At 35.0% G+C, this 19558-nt stretch overlaps 1 protein-coding gene across 2 annotated transcripts; it reads right to left on the bottom strand.

Annotated features, from left to right (window-relative positions):
- Positions 1-836: 836 nt before the first annotated feature.
- On the bottom strand, positions 837-19536 carry LOC100367683 (SWI/SNF-related matrix-associated actin-dependent regulator of chromatin subfamily A member 5-like). 2 transcript variants are annotated; one of them, XM_085497847.1, is made up of 21 exons: positions 19373-19536; positions 18722-18814; positions 17729-17898; positions 16034-16256; positions 15387-15566; positions 14970-15125; positions 13986-14183; positions 12789-13125; positions 11806-11927; positions 9527-9679; positions 8450-8582; positions 7465-7610; positions 6502-6624; positions 6053-6166; positions 5614-5727; positions 5306-5428; positions 4788-4904; positions 3966-4100; positions 3132-3344; positions 2345-2467; positions 837-1717 (listed from the first exon to the last, which is right to left on the bottom strand). In XM_085497847.1, exons 1-21 carry the CDS (start codon positions 19415-19417, stop codon positions 1640-1642), a joined length of 3096 nt encoding a protein of 1031 aa, XP_085353973.1. In that variant the 5' UTR covers positions 19418-19536; the 3' UTR covers positions 837-1639. The 2 variants fall into 2 exon arrangements, with proteins under 2 accessions (XP_085353973.1, XP_085353974.1); XM_085497848.1 differs by having other exon boundaries at positions 16034-16235; positions 19373-19535.
- Positions 19537-19558: the final 22 nt, after the last annotated feature.

The following is a 19558-nucleotide window of genomic DNA, read 5'->3' on the forward strand; positions in this document are numbered from 1 at the left end:
AGAACACTCCTGTTGCACTATTTATACCGTTTACGTCCTTGAAAATTAGGTAGTTTGAGAGTGATGAAAACGGCAGTTTGATACCTAGAATTAACATGCATGGTACAACTAACAATTTGTATAGGATGTACATGTAGAAATATTTTGAGTTAATCTTCCAAATATTTTTTATGTGTTTTAGACCATTGAAAGTCGGGTCTAGGAGTGAAAAAACTGATTTATTTCTGACTATAATCAAATGAATATAAACCTAATAGGTTAAACTTCTCACATTTAATGGCATTATCTTACAAATTGGCACACAATTACAGAAATGCAATCACAATCTTACTGTTGGGGATAGTTACATTACTGAATTAATTGAAGTGCGCTGTCAAAATATAAAATTCAAAGTTTAGATGGTAGGGCAGCCAACAAAACTAGCTTTCTAAATACAGATTTGTATATGGATCACACTAAAAAAAAAAAATTATGAAAATCTTTTTTTGATTTCGTAATAATTTTTTCTTATGGCTTAATAAACTTCTACATAATTGTACACTTAGTTTAGGTCATAAATGCCACCCGCTATTTGGTAATCAGAAAAGACAACCATTCTTTCAGTAATCAGAATTGACACAACCCTGTAGTTTGAAATGACATTGGTAATTAGTAATGACCCCATATTTGGTCATAAAAAGTGACACCACCCTTTGTTAGTCAGAAACGTCTGCCATATTTGGTCATCAGAACTGACAATGTCCCTAAGTTGGTAAACAGAAAAGGGGTACACTGTGGCTGAGCTTGGCCAAACCATCTTTTCAAACACTGGTGCACAAAATAGGTAACACTATACATTAAGGGTTAAAATACAAAAGGATTTAATGAAAAAATGTTGAACCAACAAAACCGGGGCATACAGTCTATATTTGGAACAATGCATGTATGTGGCAGCAATAAATACTATGTGGGAAATTAATCCAAAAATGATACACATTAATTTTAGATTCCTAAATAAATGGTATATACTGTATGTACAGAGTATTGTAATTTCACAAGATGAGAAATTGTAAATAAAAGCAACATGATAAAACGTACGTTTAAACGTCTTTGCAAAGTCATCAGTTTCACTTTGGTGTGTATTTGATGGTTCTCAATTGAGATATGAAATTACATAAAAATGATAAAACAGATCTAATAATGTGATGCAAAGTCATCGGTAACACTCTGGTATGTATTTGGTCTCCAATTGAGATTTGTACAAGCAATAATACCTTCTATGAATTACACTCCGCAGAATATGTAACAAATATTGTGTTTTTCTTGGTGAACTAGCTTCACTTTACCAACATAGATAGAATATGCAAAACATTACGATTAGAATTAAGGCAATATCAGTCATCATTTACCATGCATTCTCCTCCAAATCAGACATTTATTATCACCATTATCGGACAGTAACTTGCCTGCGTTAAACCACTACAGTTGACAGTAACAATTCTAAAAACTGACAGAAACGTCTTCATTAGTAAGTTTGAAGACAATTCCAGACTTGAATTAATCACGATAACCCCTTCATTTCTGTTATTCTTTTAAAGTACAAAAATGCTACATCTTTTAAAAAAGTATTTTCCTGGCATATAAATATTCATAAATTTATTTAATTTTTCTTTTTCTTTGGTCTTCCTCGTCCATCTGGAGTGCCATCGGCTTTTCTTTTTTCTTGTTTCTTTTCAGTCTGTGAAGTGAAATGATATTATGGATTAAAAAAACAAAAGTTTTTGTTTACAGTGAAGTGCAATTTAGTCATCTGACCAAAACGATGGGTTTATATAATCAGACTTTTACTAGAAGCATGACCTCACACAGGACACTATTAGCTCTCATAACCAAACTTTAACTATCAGTTACCCATTATTATTAGTATACAGTTATCTAACTAATATAATACAAGTTAACACTCTGCAAAGAAATACAAAAGTGGGTGGTTCACAATTAGTTGGAGTATTAGTTTAACAATGGTGACTAAAAGTATCAAACAATGTAATCAGAGTTGTTTGGTTATGGAGAGAGATTTTATCTTTTTTAGAGAGGGAACAAATATCAATAAATCATATTTTCATATTTCATCATCATATATAAATCATAATTTTTTAAACGATCAAAATGAATCATTCATTGACTGTATCAAACTGTCACATTCCTGTATTTGTTTATTGGAAGCACATACAAATACAACTACATTTGCTGCACACTAAATTACAAAAAAACGACTTACTTTCCTTGTAAAAACACCTGCAATACGCACACGTGTTACTAATAGAACAAATATGGTAACAGGAAATTGTTGGCACTTTATTATTACCTTGATTTTTGGCGTTCCACTTGCCCTACCACGTTTCTTTTTCTCAGCTTTTTCCTTTTCCTCCAGTTCTTGATTCTCGCGTTCAATCAATGTAATAAGTGTGTTACAACGACGTTGCAATTCCTAGAGAGAAATGTGAAGTCAAAGTAAGTGTTGAATGGTAGTACAAGAAGAATTGAATAAATTTACTTTTATTTTTTTTTTAAAATAGCCAGAATCTAATATTTGGTGGAGCTCAGAATTGTGCATGTTTTTGTATAAAGTGTTAACTGTTTATTAAAGCGAGAGGGTCGTCACCTGCACATGTGTAGGAATTGAGTCCCAAGCGTTGATAACACACGCTAAAAACACAGAGGCGCATAGGTAGAAGCAAACAATGACACGCTATGGCCAACTGACACTAAACTTTTCCCAGTGAAAATATGATCATGACAGAAACTGTCCTATAAATGGCTAGTTAGCCATCAGAAACATGTAATTACTAAATCCAATGTACGGCCTCAATCATGAATTGGCCCCTGTACATGTTACTGTAATCGTCATGTGTGTAGAAATGGCCAAAAATTTTCAATCACCTGGAAGCTAAAGAATAATTCCAAATGTAAGAAAAAATGTACTTAACATTGATATACGGAGCCTGATAAACTACAAGTACTCTCAGATGAGCACTTGGTATGAAAAATTGCAACACCTTTGTAAATCAGCAAATATGGTATATACTGCTTGCACAATAATGGCTACAAGACCATCTAAATGTAGATATAATGTGAATGAATCAAGATCTTACCATGGCAGTACGAGACTTGAGAAACCAATCAAATCTGAATTGTGGAGCTTGTCTGCAGGATGTACGTAACTCATCATACACATTCTCTTTGTCAAAACCCAATTTATGTAACATACAGACTAAAAATCTATCTTCTTCTTCCGTCCAGTTTTTACCTTTATTAGTACCATAAGCAATACGTAGTTGGTGGAATGGTGCCCTATAACGAGCCATCTATCATAAAATACAATGAGAAAATTTAGTGAGAAAATATTTTTAAGTCTTGCAGCTTGCACAATATTCATATGCGTTTGGCAGGCACTTTGAATGGGACTCGAAACTCCCCCCCCCCTCCCCCACGACAAACATTACCATTTTAAACATCTGTTGCACTATTTTTGAGAAACAATTTGTGTGGTATTGAAAATTCATTCTTCATATCGACTACAGTTGGGATCCAGACTAATCTCAAATTTTGTGATTCCTGGAAGTGGAATTCTTTGCAGGATGAGTGCATTTTTCTAGTTAAATTTTCAGTTAAAGTCAAATCCTTTTACTGGGGGGTCCAAGGGAGTCACAATGACTTTTACTGGAGTCCAGGGGAGTCGCAATGACTTTTATTTGGGTCCAGGGGAGTCGCAATGACTTATTTGGGTCCAAGGGAGTCACAATGACTTTATTTGGGTCCAAGGGAGTCACAATGACTTTATTTGGGTCCAAGGGAGTCACAATGACTTTTACTGGGATGTGATGTGACGCCACCCCACAAATGCATGGAGGATGATTATTTTAGTAGAGTTCTCTGTATATAACCACATCACACATACTGCATCACATTACCCAACTCAGTCTTACCTTGGCATCTAATGCTTTCTTTATGCTAACTTTCCTTTGTATCTTTGTTTCACCTCTCTCAATCTGTGCCATAATACGTTCAATGTCTTGTAATTCATTACATCTCTCCCAAAACACGCCTGAATATTCAATAACCTGCAGAGACATGTCACAGGCGGTAAGTAATATCCATGGACTTTATATTCAAGGCTGGTTTCTTTTGTATTTATTTAATTAGTTAACTATAATGGCTTTCAATCGGCACTTGGATTATGATCTTTTAATCAAGTTTCAACAAAATCTGTATAATTCAGTGAAAACACAAACACATGTGAAACACATGTGAAGCACATATAAGCAATGACACAAATATTTGCAGAAGTACACAAACCAAAAATTGCATTATTTATATGACTGGTCTTAGCCACTTTTACATATCAGAACAGGGTCCATAGCACTAAGAGCCAAATAATTTCCAAGATTTTTCCAGACCTTTTCCCAAACTTTCTTGCAATTTTCCAAGACATTTTAACTCTTAATTTGGGCGCGAGGATAGCAATCACTGTCGAAACTTGTCGGAACTGGGGTAGAAAACACTTTATAAAAACAGACTATGCAGAGAAAACTGGCCTTTTTACTTATGAAGGAATTTAATTTTTTTATTTTTTATTTTTCCTGTAATTTAAAGAAAACTCAAAAACTTTCCAGACCTCAAAAAAATCGAAAGATTTTCAAAGGATTTTCCCAACACTACGAACCCTGCAGAATTACTGAATACAGACAACTACACAACTACCGATACAATTCCAATCGAAATCAGTTTTCAGATGAATAATTTCTCACCTCATCAGGGTTCTTTCCTTCCACTTCTCTGGCAATGCTTTCAATATCATCTCGACCATACTTTTCATTAGCTCTGATAAACTGGTTGAAATCTCTCTTACTCCAGTTTGTGAAACCCTAAAACGGAAAGATTAATATTGTAATATTTACAATGACAACCATAGCAGAGTCCATGTTAACTCAAAAACGGTAAATCCTGCAGAGAATGAGATGAATAGTGTGATGTGTTGACTCAGGAACACACAAAACATCAAAGAAACTAGAGAGCCTTCAAATTGAACTTAACCTTAACTCAGTTACACCAACTGCACTACTTTGGACATATCAATACACTTGGGTGATAAGGTGACATAACACAATTACAAAAGTATGCAATAAAGTAGTTCCAAAAACGTCACAAATAGGTTTGTCCCCTCCTCCAAAAACATCACATCTTGGTACTTTAAAGGTCACGCAAAAGGCATATTGCGATTGATCAGCGTCTATCGACTGGTTGGACTGATACAACAAAAAATTACCTGCTGCAATAACTTTTCTTTCTCCTCGATTTCCTCTTCTGGTAACGGTTCAGCCTCATCAATTCTCTTCTGTTCCTCTTTACGGGCGACAGCAGCATTGGGCAACTCAGGATTCAATGGAACCTAACACACAAAAACAATTTAGTGTATGTAATCTAACATATTACTGCAACACAATATAGCATCTACCAAAATGTTGTGTGTAACCAGTGACTATACACTGTAATACTACCGAAATTTAACAGCCAATTTCTTACTACACAAAGTTAAATGATTCAGTAGAAATACAAATAATACATGCTATTCACCTTGTATCCAATGCCTTTCCTGTAAAACAAGATTTCTTTGTCCAACAATTCAAAGAGCCTTGGTGGAAAAAACTGGAAATCTTGAACATTTGGTTGCTTTGGTGGTCGAGGTGCCTGAAATTCATAGCATTATAAAAGTCAGTGATACCAGATAATGTACTCCTTATAGGCCATGAAACACAAAATCCAGTGTTAGATATTCATATTACTCGCATTTCATATTATCATCTGAGAATATAGTATGAATTTTTAATACTATGCCTAGATTCCTCCAAAAGAACATCCTTCAAAATAGTTAAATATTCTGAAATTCAGTCAATCTGAAGCATTTTTAGAAAAGTTCAATCCCTAAACCCACTACCCTTAACCCTATACATAGGAAATCAGAGATCAGACAGCCAACCCCAACCTCTCAGTGTAGATTTTAGGAAACGCTTACCTTGGGTGCTTTGGGTTCACTAACACGAAGGGCTTCTCTGAAGTAGGCATCCACGGCATAGTTAGCTTTGCGTTCTCTTTTAGGAGGTTCAATCCAGTGACCAATACCAGTTTGCTGAAAATGCAAAACAACAATCATTATTTTCTATTAATCATGCGAGTATGTACATCCCCACAACAAACCAAAGGTTATACACACCTACCAATAACATCAACAAATTCATATTTATTCAGATTTGTGTTCAAAACTAAATATTCATTAACAAGCACTTTTATTAACTCATTCCATTTTAAAGAAAAGGATTAAAACTTGCCAGTAATACAAAGCATATCATTTCAGTTTTCAGTACCGAGATTGATCATTTGTCAGGAGACTAGAGCTATCAGAAAATCTTAGAAATACTTCAGTATTTTTATTTTACATATTGATAATAAAGTTTTAGTTGTTACCTTCTGTTTCCCTTTGTAGTCCTCGCCTTCAAAATGGAATATGCTCTCCGGTTGATTCTCAAGACTAAAGTTCCTCAGCTGACTCTCACCAAACTGACTCAATTTCTTCTGTATTTCTTCGGTCTACAGAAAAAACAACAACAACATTATCACCCTATGTCACAATAGAAAAATAGAAACCAGAGCAAAACCATAGTAAGCTGTCAACAATTTGTTGGACTTTATCCAGGGGTAAGAGCCCATGCCCAGGCAAATGCCCACCCCCACTTTTGATACAATAAAGAAACCAGGTCATGTCCTGGTATTTTTCTGCACTTGTAATAAAAAAATAACAAAAACCTATTTTTTTTCGTGGTATCAAGAGTTGAATTCCTTGCAGTCTATTGTGATTCTGATAAAAATTCTTGAAAAATAATTGTCAAAATTCATGAACGAGGGGTGAACGCATAATAGGTAATATCGCGTTCTGCATTCAGGGCAGCGTACTCGCCGCTGTTTACGTAATTTACATGTATTTTTCAAGATTTTTTATCTGAATCATTTTAGTCCTGTATTTTCTATGTTCAGGACCATGGGTTCTTACCCGGATAAATACGGTAATACACACTCATTCACAAAACTTTACAATTTACATATAATTAACAATTAGGCTCAAATATACTTGAGCAGATTTCATATTGAAAGGTTTTTAATTTAATTTATTTCATTATTGTTAACTTTGAATGTTCACTGGGTTTTAATCACATGTAAATGTATTTACTATTTAGCTATCAGGGAAATAAGAGATAATAAAAAAGACAACAAATAATTAAGCCTGATACAGTAATACACTTTTCAGAAGAAACTATTTTCCACAATTCTGGTAGGAGCATGCACGAGATTGAGCATACCTAAAACTATGACGCCTCTAAGTAACTTAAATTCAAGAAAACACTTGTAGGAAAAGTCAAGAAAATTACTCACTTTTTTTTCTGAAGACTGCAATATATTGTCAATATCTTCATCATTAATGGTACTATCCTTGGATGCAAACACATAGTCAGCACCATGTCGTATCATATTCAGTATCTCATCTTTACCAACTTTTACATTTGAGTCTACTAATCGACCTAAGAAATACACACACAACATATTTAGTAAACAGTGAGAACGTGTAATGCATTTAATTTATTTAAGTTCATATAAACTCAAGCTGTGTTCTCCAAAATGTCATTCTTGAACATGAGGCTTCAAAACTGCTTCTGTTGCAATCATTTAGGGCACACTCCTGTTAGTCTTTTTCTTCCCTATTGTTGGTGGCACATGCAGAGAAAATAATTGGTACACACATGTATAGTTTTCATGTAATACAGGTGTGTATGGAAATCAGGAATAAGGAGAGAGTTTCCAGGCAGTATATGCAAGGCATAAGCTGCTCCTGACACATTGGGTTAAACTACATAAAAGCTTTAACAGATTTTTATATGTAATAACATGTACATTTTGAAATTGGTAAAGAACATTCCTGAAAAGTGAATCAACCCCGAACCCCAAATGCCTGTGAATGATGATGATCAGGGCTTTGAACCGAAAACTCGGTTGTTCACCCACCAACAGGGAACGTGAGCTGGGTTTAGACCGTCGTGAGACAGGTTAGTTTTACCCTACTGATTCCTTAATCAGGAATAAGGAGAGAGTTTCCAGGCAGTATATGCAAGGCATAAGCTGCTCCTGACACATTGGGTTAAACTACATAAAAGCTTTAACAGATTTTTATATGTAATAACATGTACATTTTGAAATTGGTAAAGAACATTCCTGAAAAGTGAATCAACCCCGAACCCCAAATGCCTGTGAATGATGATGATCAGGGCTTTGAACCGAAAACTCTGTTAACTATTTGCAAGGACATCGATACATTCAGATGAATTACTAAACATTAATTGCATGACACAGTAATGAGTCTTACCCTGCTGTATGACAATATTATCTAGTCTAAGTTTCATCTCTGCTCTCTCCACAATACGTTCCTCTACAGTGTTCTCTGTGATAAAACGGAACACGTGTACCTGTTTCTTCTGACCAATACGATGGGCACGATCCTAAAATTCAAGATCAATGTCAATAATTGTAAATCTTTACAATAGTTATTTTGAGAATAAAGAATAAAAATATATTTTCCACCTACTTCCTCCTTCTAATAACACAATTTTCAAAAACAGTTCTTGTTGAGCATCATTCACACAAATCCGTAATTTTTTAAAATTAAATGCGCAATTACCTTTTTCATTAGAAAACACTGGACATAACAGTTGACATTGCCTGACATAAACAAAGTGCGAGTCACAGAATTTACAACAAATTTATTTAAAATTCCCACTTTTGAATTAATGAAATTTGTTTTCAGACCTTTCTAAACCTAACCAACAAATTTTTCATATTTTAGACGTTTTCCAGTTCTTAAAAGAGGCAAAGCTGGATTAAGACATTTAAAACTTCTGTGAGAACCCCACCTAATACTAAATGGACATGCAAGTTGAACAGGTGATTTTTCAGTTCACTGCAATGATCTAATGTAATGTGTGAAAGAAAAATTTGATTTTGAACTTTTTTTTATTTTTATTTAAAAAAGCGAGGGAGTCGTCACCTGCGCATGCGTCAGATGGCTATAGCGTGTCATTGTTTTACAAACAAGTGTCTACACCTATGAGCCTTTGCGTTTTAGCGTCTGTTAGCGTCGCTTGGAACTCAATTTCCACGTGTGTGCAGGTGACTAACCTTCTGCTTTAATTGCAAAATTCGAATCTACGGCGTTGAGATATCCTTACTTCATCAGAATAGACAATCAAATATGTATAGCATATTAAATGCGTAAATACCTAACAAATAGTTTCACGTTTGTTAAACTCAATGTGACATCATTACAATGGTACAACATTTGTTTATTCTGTTTGTATGTTCAATTTCACACATAACATGGAATAATGCAGTGAATAGAAAATGGTCTTAACAGTAGTTAAAAGTAGACACTGAATATAAAACTTACCATGGCTTGTAAATCGACTTGTGGATTCCAGTCACTGTCAAAAAGTATCACAATATCAGCGGTTGCTAAATTAATACCAAGACCACCAGCACGTGTACTCAACATGAAGATAAAAATTTCAGAACCAGGTTCGTTAAAATCATCTATACTACTCTGTGAAGACAAAATGTATGGCAATTTAGTAAAACATTTTGCTGACAAATTTACTCGACAGATGCAATTAAAATTTTGGTGTATTTTATTGATCCAGCAAACATTACATGTAGTTTTATTCCTCAGCTCCTGAGAGCAAGGGTTTTTTGTATTTATATTAGTGATCCAGGGTTCTCCCCAGGGCTTTTTAGCGCCGAGGTCCGCGGCGCTATACCTGTGAATCTCGGCGCTTCACTTGGGACCTCGGCGCTATGTGTTCCCACCTTGGCGCTTGATTTCATATTTGACATGCCAATATCAGATGTGAAAAAGCTTTGTTCGCCACGCCGGTCGGCCCCGACCGTCACTCAAAATTAGTGACCACCACGGAAATGCTTTTGACGAGGACTATTGTCTGATTGTTGGTATAATTACGTACCGACCGACACGCATCCTGCCAGTCGTGGATTATAATTTATAAACAATAGACCTAGTCGCACGATACGTAGCGCATAGTCAAATTTGTGGAATTAGCACCTCTTTGTAAGTAAATACTTTCTGCGATAGACACAATCTCTAGATTGAAAGCTAAAATTATTTCAAAATCAATTCCACCTCGATATAACATGGTCAAATCGGAGTTCACGATCAGTTCACGCTACTCAAGAAAAAAACAACGTGTTTATTGCGTGATTTGGTAAAATACATTTGAACTGTTATCATTGCGAATCATGTAAAAACTCTTCTTTCAAGACCTAATTTACCTTTTAAAAATTGCAAATCACCTCTTTCGAAAGCTGTCATGCAGTTTTCAATTATTGAAATCGATGCCAACACATCGTGCTACGACATCGCTTTACTTCCGCAATGTAATTTTTATGATCACTACCATTCGGAAAACTTCGGGTTCTACCGGCATTACCATGCGACATTTTGATTGGTTAATGGAATTCTTGACCCATCGGGTCAAAGGACACATGCTAATGTTTCACAAACATCATGGCGGGTCTGTTTTTTTTTACCGAAGCGATCAAGTGATCAAAAATAATCGCTCCCGATAAAAATAAGTCGGATTTTACTTACATTTAATATCAAAAAAAAAAAGAAGTAAAATTTGTTGAGGAATTATTGCTATAACTGGTGTATAACATGGCCAAGTAAGTTATGTCACGTCGTAACTTTGATGATCGTTTTGAAGCTTTATTTGTTCCCTCATTACTGTAATTGTAAACGTTTTAGAAGTTGATGGTACGAATAATAAATTACAACAATACGTCAATTACGTGATCGATTTTTTGAAGGAGAATGTTTTTGGAGTGAATAAAATTATGAGATTCGTGAACATAAGTCTGGCTTAACGTTTTGAATGCGTTTCCTTCAACGTTTTACAAAACAATTAAATTGCAACAATAATGTATTTGTGTTTGTTTTTAGTCTGCAGCATTTGTATTTCGAGAATGTTTCAAACTCTTCTAAATTGTGAAACATGTGTTGATTCCATTAAAAAAAATATTTGTCCTGTGACTGAGCTCACTAATATTCATAATTGTAAATAAGTTCTGTTAATCAATGAAGGAAAGATATGTAAATGATATGCAAATTAAATTATTATGCAAATTAGCCCCGGCGCTATGCATTTTTTCTGGGGAGAACCCTGAGTGATCGTCTCTGAGTCTGCGGAAGTACTATGGGGAATTGCATGATGGGAGTGACAAGTCTTTTGATCAGTAAAATAACTTTAGAAAAGTGAAAACGAGAGTGACTGTGAAATGAAGGTTTATTTTAAATATTAAATATGAAATCTGGAATACAAGCAAAAGGAGCAAAATCTGTCCTAAAAATCAACTTTTAATAATCAGTTGATCAGGTGATCAGTTCAGTTATGACTTGATTTGTGTACAATAAATTTTGAGTATTTCAACAACCAAACAAGTTACATGCAATAAAAGTATTTCATTCAGAAAACAACTTTAATATAATTATAGATCAGGCATTTGCGAAATGACAGGCAAGAATGCGCTAGGTTTATTATCTATCTATCCTAAACTGGCATGGACAGCTTGGATAGAATATCCTCAGTTGAACAGTCCAGGTCTTAGAAAACCTTTACCGATGGAGATGTATGGTTGTCTACAAGAAAAACTAACCTGTCTGACTTCGTGAGCAGTCTGTCCATCAATACGACAGTATCTATAGTTACGCCATGCACAGTAATCTTCCAAGATATCCAACAATCTTGTCATTTGACTGAAGATCAACACACGGGAACCTGAAAACAAGAAAAAGGTCAGATTGAAACAAAGCAGCCTGTCTTTTGATTGTTAGTTAAAAATGGTCATTTTTACCAAAAATGACAAGAATATTCACCAGAATTAACAAATCTGGTCCTTTCTACATACAAAATACCAAAGCACTTAGGCTAGCCATTTAAAAAAAAATATTCATCAAAATTAGAGATTTAAAGATATTATGAAATGAACAAATCTGAGAGGTCCACCCAAGGTACACATAAACCAAGTATGAAAGTAAGAAGACTAGCCATTTTAAAGAAGCAGTCGAGAATATAAAAAGTTATCAGAATATTATCCGCTTGAAAAAGTCTGATTTGACATATACAAATTCTAACAAAGTAGATGACAATACTGGTTTCCATGACAATGAATATATCAAGAACAGGTGCCATTATCCAGGTAACAATAACATAACAGTTTAAATCCAATTATTTACCATACACCTACACAAAAAATGGACATTTTCTGGTTCTTTCTACAGCTTCAAGTGCCAGTTGTGTGTAATATGTATCAAGAAAAATACTTTATTTTTGATTGGAATTAATTTTTGCTATTTTCGCTGCAGGAATGATTCAGTGAAATTAAAATCAAGCGAATATACCTTTTTCCCTATATTTTGCATTCAACTCGTCAGAAATCTGTGAAAATAAATTCCATACAAAACACCCAAACAATATTTTCACCGAAAATTAATTCCAGCTAAAATAAAGTATTTCACAGTATATCACACGTCTACTAAACAACACGATGAGTACTTTCAAACATGTGTTGTAAAGCAATCGGGCATTATCAGAACTATCAGAAATTTTTTTTAAATATTAGGAGGAAATATTACAAACCTTGTTTTTGTAACTTGGGTAGTAACCTATCAAGTATGACTAGTTTACCACAACTCTCCACCAAATGGTAATCTGTGGTGTACGGTGGACCAGGTTCAGCACCATCAAACAAGTACGGGTGATTACAACACTTTCTCAACTGCATCAAAATGTTCAGTAATCTCATTTTGTCTGTTTTACCGGCTCCGTTCACCACATCAATGTCTTTCATCAAAATCTTTGTATACCATTCCCTCTGCATTTTACTCAATCCAATGTATATTTTGGTCTCTTTCTTAGGCAAGAGTCTTTTCTCAACATCAGCTTTTAGACGACGCAACAAGAACGGCCTCAAAACCTAGAGAAACATTGATTATAGGAATTCAGTGCTGTCCTATCACTATGTTGTGGAGTAATAACATATCTGTGGTAGTATTTCATCAATGTAAATGCAAATATCAACCATTCTGAAGGTAGCAGTGATTATACACATCCAAAATTCATGTAAACTATGTACTAGACAAATCAGACCTCATTTCAGAAACGTTGCAAGAACGACTGATCAGTACATTTTTACGAACATGGATTTTATCGCCAATGTATTACCATCAGGTAAGTTATTGAATACTGTAGAATACTTTATTTTCGCTTGGAATTTATTTTCGCTATTTTCGCTGAAGGGATGATTCCGTGAAAATAAAATCCAGCGAATATACAATTTTTCCTATATTTTACATTAATCTCATCAAAAATCAGTGAAAATAAATTCCAAGCAAAACGCCCAAAAAGCCTTTTCAGCGAAAATTAATTCCAGCGAAAATAAAGTATTCCACAGTAGCTTCATTACTTTTTCTTCCATTCTTTTCAAAACATAGTACAAGGAAACAAACCAGTTTCAACTTTGTTTTTTATATAAAGGCTCCCATGTAATGTATGTTAAATGCATTTTTAAGACAGTATTTCAATGCAAATGCTTCACAAATGCCAGAAAATCCTCAAATCATAATTTGTAGTAGTAAAAACTAAGCTGTGTTACAGCATGTCACAAACACAAAATTAAAACATCTATGCTAAAATATGCAAGGGTCACCCCATCCTAGTTTTGACATTGTGCGAAAGATTCTACTTATTTCGCTCTGCATCCCTTCAACCTGCTTCAATGGAGAATAAAATGAAGCTTTATAACAAATTCTGGACAATTTGGGAGGATATACTTACACTATGTAACCTTGTGACAAGCTCCTTATTGTCCAGACAGTTAGAATTGAACCAAGCATCAAAGTCATTAGATGAGTTGAACACATCGGGTAAGAGGAAATTCAGCAATGCCCATAACTCGTGAAGGTTGTTTTGCAGGGGTGTACCAGTCAACAGCAAACGATTTGTGGAACGAAATTCTCTCACAATCTCAGACAGCTGCAAGAAAAATGGGAAGAGATGCAATTCACATATCAAGCAACAAAGAGGGTATCAACCTGACAATAGAGAATGGGTTGATTGATGGGACACGAACTAAGCAATGTCTGTAGCAACACCTGATTGTAATGGAAAGGAACATTTACTTGACAATGTGTCCAACACAATGAGAAATCAAATGGACATGTGCGTAGTTATAACAATATCATTGCCTTTAACATAGGGTCATTAGTCAATAGACCATTTTCCGTTCATTGCGAGAATCGCGCGTTATGCGTGAAATCGAACGTAAAAACAGGACAAACAAAGGTCATAGTGTCGTAGTGGCGTCAAACATCGCGTGGGATTCGACAAACGCGAAGTATTTTGGAGGACATTTCCATGCTTAATAATGTGTTGTCCACATTTGATGATAGGCAATTTTGATTAAGTAAGCGTATTTGGAAGCAATATTCCTCTGTCGAAGACCGGCCAGTCAATGTGAGTTACGAAATAAAGAAATTCTAGTTCAAAATCAAATCGTTCGATTTTTGCGGCAGGCGTTCGACGCGCGTTTTTCATACATCTCGCGAGATCTCGCAATTGTACGGAAAATCCCCTATCGACTAGTTTTCTTAATATTTGTTGGTCTACTGTCCAACATTTCAGATAAAAAATAATTCTCATCCAAATCAATTGTATACCACAGCAAAAACATACAATTACAAAAATTACAACTAATCTAATCAACTGGACTAGGTACACGCACGTTGAATTCATCACAATACTAGCATATTGCCCACATACCTTAGATTTTTCATTCTTTATACGATGAGCTTCATCAATAACCAGATACCTCCAGTTAAATTTCTTAAAGACTGACTTCTCTCGTATAATCATTTCATAGGAAGTAACGCAGACATCCCACTCGCCCGGCAACATGACATCACGTATAAATGCAGCCTGAACAAATCAACAAAAAATTAGTTATCTTCTTGCACTAGTATTTCAAAGGTAATAAAGATGAACGTAATTTTCCAGATTAAAGAGAGCAAAATAGCCTGGCTATATTTTACATGCAAGTCTTATTTACTGAATCACACAGAAAATGACCAAACAAGAAAGAGCTGACAGATAATCAACAACTCTGCAAAAACCTTATGATGCCACTTACATAGTATTTACAATGGTGCACATGTTAATTTATCATGCCATGCTACTTACCCTTTTATCTTGGTCTCCTATTAAACACACTGCTCTGACACTAGGGCACCATTTTTTGAATTCAGCCATCCAATTGGATAATGTTGACTTGGGACATATCACAATATGTGGACTGGGAATATTTCTGTAATGCTTCATGTAGCCAATTAATGAGATGGTCTGCAACGTTTTACCCAAACCCTGAAAATAAACAGAGTTGTTAACTTTATTTTATTATCAAAAATAAAGGTGTATACTGAACAGTGCATTCTCAGGACCAAAAATCCATTTTCATTGAATGGTTAAAAACTAAAAAAACTGCTTTGGGCTAGTTGTTGAGATTCTTCTGAAGACTTAACAAGATTACGTCTAGATGTGCAACATATATAAATTTCAATTGTTCGGGACTGTTTCAAAGTTGAGTTTGTGCCATTTTCACTGGTTCCTGACAGACATTCCAAAGCAGTACGCAGAGCCTATAGAAATACATGCAGAGGTGCACGTCTTGGCAACATGGAACATTCTGTGACATAGCTTCGCTCCCGAGAATACATCTATTTCAGAAGGCAGATTCGTCACTGTCATGTCAGTTGTTCTTTCATTAATGACAATCTATGTTGTTTGGTTTGTTTTTTATTCCTTAGAATACAAAAGCCGAGATCACATACCATCTCGTCAGCCAGGATACCATTAATACCATGTTCATAGAGCGATATCATCCAGTTCAACCCTCGTACTTGGTAATCTCTCATTTCTCCCCATTTAATGTAAGACGGCGACTCCTCAAAACGGGTCACAACTTGCGTCAACTTCTTCTGCTCTATCAGGAGCTCTTCGTCTTCCTCCTGCTCAGTCATTCGATGGCGGTGGCTAGAAGCAGAGAGAATGGAACTTTCGGAACACCGAAATTTCAGCAACTTTTAGTACATCGCAATGACACAAACAAGAAAAATTGGGGCAACTATTTTCAAAATTAGTTCCGAGTTTTATTAACTTAATGTCAATCAAAATATCGAAAACATGTGTGCTTTCTTTGTGCCTACATAAACCTCAGAGACACATTGAATTGTGATCACTGGCAAGGTTTTTAGGCAGTCACCCATTCCAACTGAAAACGAAAAATTCAAGTAGTTTTTATCAGTAATACCACCCAATGTTGCACATTTAAACTTCATTTAAATGTTAGGGAGTGTTCTTCCAGCAATACTCAAAACATGGTGGCCAAATGCATATTAAAAAATTTGTATTTCCATATTTACTAAACAATAGAAACAAATAACACGGACCACCATTGTTTTCTTGAAAGTTTAAGAATGCCATTTTGGTTAAGACCCTCAAGCTTAAAATGCTTGGAAGAACACTAATTTGAAAAAAATTATTCTGGAATAGAGGGTGGCATAAACATGAAAGAAATGTAGGGATATAGACTGCATTCGCTGTCAATATATGTTGACAGGCCATTTTTAAAATGCGGGATACCCTTGCCAGTATAAGTCTTAGCCAAATTTTAAGCTAATGTTTACCAATTTCATTTTTTAATTATTCATCAATGTAGAAAAATTGTTTATGTCCTTGAAATGTTTGTCCTTACAACTTCACGTCACAACATCGCTAAATATTCACCTATCAACCTAACCAACTAATATAAACTTATATCAACCAAAGAGATATCTCCAGCAACAGATATAAACTTATCTTAACCAACTGCTTTCAACCTGGCTTAACCAATCGCTAAACAATCTGAAAAATAATCATTTCTATTGCTAGAATATGATTAGTAGCATTTCCTATTAGTAACACTAGTTAGTAAATGTATCAGTAAACAGCAAACCAAAAAAATGTAGTAAGAAGTCGAAAATATCAATGGTCTAAATAATCGTCCACTTTAAAACACAAAGGGTTCTTACAACTAGCTGCACCTGAAGAGACAATAAAAGGAATATACTCTAATTATAAATTCAACGTCTCGGCTTTGTTGAGAACACTTGACAACTGGTTTTTCAAGTTATCTTACTCTCATTACAGTCATTTTACAGCACTCATCCTTCTAAGTATAAATCGGAAAGAAAACTAAGCATTATAGTTACACCGTGTTCAACTCATTTTTAATACTTTTAAAACTTCAGGAACGTACACTGAAATATTTTGTTGGCACTGGAGGAAGGACCTGATGAAATAATTTTTTCACTACCTTTACACACTGGGTAACTACTGTTAGTAAAAGACCAACTATTAAAAAAATGTAATATCCAGAAGTATAGTTTTAAATTTTTAAGAGACCTGTAAGCATCCCTTAAAACACAATGCCCCCCCCCTCCCCTCAGTATGAAATTCCAGAAAGAATCTTCGAATATAATACTTACTCCCCAACTGCAGAAAGCTTCGCCTTTTCATCTTTCTTAGTCTTTGGTCTACCAGGTTTCATTTTGAGTGGACTCGTTGGAACTTTGCCAGTGGCAGTACTACTCACAAAGTGAGTGAAGATCTCAGTCTGCTGCAACAGGTAGTCAAACCTATTGGAACGATCTCTTTCCTGTTGAAAAAACAAAACACAACTTGAGTTTCAAATCAGTGGTCACATACCATATGCCGATAAAAAGACATGGAGTTGGCATACAAAAACTTGAGGCAAGCTTGGTTACTGCTAACACTTTCATTTGTACCAGGGTTCAGCCAGAAAATGAAAAAATGTCTGTCTATAAGAGGAATATCGAAAAAAAAAAGAAAGACATACACTGATCTACATATTTATTCCAACTGGAGCTTTGGCTTCATTATAGGCTTCATGCAGTCTCATTTGTCAGACTGTAAAAACTCAATTTCCAATGCTATTAATTTATTCAACTACTGAGACTTGACAATTCCATATTTTTTATTCTCTCAATATTACATGGTCATTTTTTTCTGAATTGTGAATATTTGTTGTGTTTTCTCTTACCTAATACATCACATAAAAGACAAATAAAAATGTGCGCATCAAGACCGTCATTGACAATACAACCAGGCTGGATTAAATTATTTAACCTAAATTATGTACAATGTTGTCACAGTTTACTCACAATACATTTAAATTCTTAACTAATTGAATTCATAACGATCATAGGTGGCAAGGCTTCATAGAATGAAATGATACAAATCTAAAATTCGACATTTGTATTTAATCTGTTTAATGATTATTTTAACGGGTGTACATGCCATATATCCATCAACATTGGCGACATTGACCTTTCTTATAAAATATGTACTTTTACATTGACTTGACCAGTAAAGGGTCGATAATCAAATCTCTAATGAGACTGATACTATGATCTTGCATTTTCTGAAGTTATTTATGTTTTTATTATTTGTATACTTACCAGTTTTTCTTCATATTCAGCTTTTTCTCCTGGGGCTGCTTTAGGAGGGCTTTTCAGAAGAATTGGAGCAGCTGGAGTTGGCATAATCATTTGCTGCAGAGAAAAAAAAAACAGTTGTATGTTAGAATCTGCTAAGTGCAGCAACACTGACAACACTGTTGATGTAAACAACCACTCGAGATCATCTGAATACGGTGCAAGTTGGTAAAGATGTGTTCCAAATTATTAATTTATAGTCAGAAATATGCTATACGCTAGCACTACAGCAGTTTGTTGGAAGGCGCATGCTTTATCCATGAAAGAAACACGCCAAAAACCGCGCAATGGCTTGTGCTTTCTAGTTTTTGTTGGCCCTGAAACCGGAAATGTGCAAACGTCAGCGGGTTTATGTACAATGAAAGTCAATTATTCGATATAAAATTGCTCTAATAAACAAAAAAGGTGAATGTTATCACAAATAAACGTATATTTTCACGTTTTATATCAATTTGGAGAGCTAAATGGGAAGATAGCTATAACTTGGCGAGTCTTCATTCATAACGTGTCGCATGCCATGTTGCCAGTGTTTTTAGTTTCAAGAGAAGCACTCAACAGACTTAAATATACGGCGTTTATTTTAAAAAGAAAATGCAACCAACAAAGAAGTCTTACCGGTAGTATAGGTGCGGACTCGTCAGCGCTTTCTGCGTCAGACATGATGGTTTATTTCCAGTGTTTTCTCTTTCGTGCAGATAAAACGTCTCTTTGTTCGTTCACTCAAAATGCCGGCAAGGCGCGCTTTGGCTGTTTGATCGTTTTCGGAAACGACCGAATTTTCCCGAATCGCCCCCACACGGT

The sequence above is a fragment of the Saccoglossus kowalevskii genome, chromosome 4 (genome assembly GCF_978046115.1).
Source record: "Saccoglossus kowalevskii chromosome 4, keSacKowa6.1, whole genome shotgun sequence".
Lineage (NCBI taxonomy): Eukaryota > Metazoa > Hemichordata > Enteropneusta > Harrimaniidae > Saccoglossus > Saccoglossus kowalevskii.

Coding starts and splice junctions, on each gene's coding strand:
- LOC100367683 (XM_085497847.1), bottom strand. CDS start 19,417: ATGTCTGACGCAGAAAGCGCTGACGAGTCCGCACCTATACTACCG. Junction 6,167..6,501: donor ACTACAAAGGGAAACAGAAG/GTAACAACTAAA, acceptor TTGCATTTTCAG/CAAACTGGTATTGGTCACTG. Junction 3,345..3,965: donor AGAAAGCATTAGATGCCAAG/GTAAGACTGAGT, acceptor ATTTTATGATAG/ATGGCTCGTTATAGGGCACC.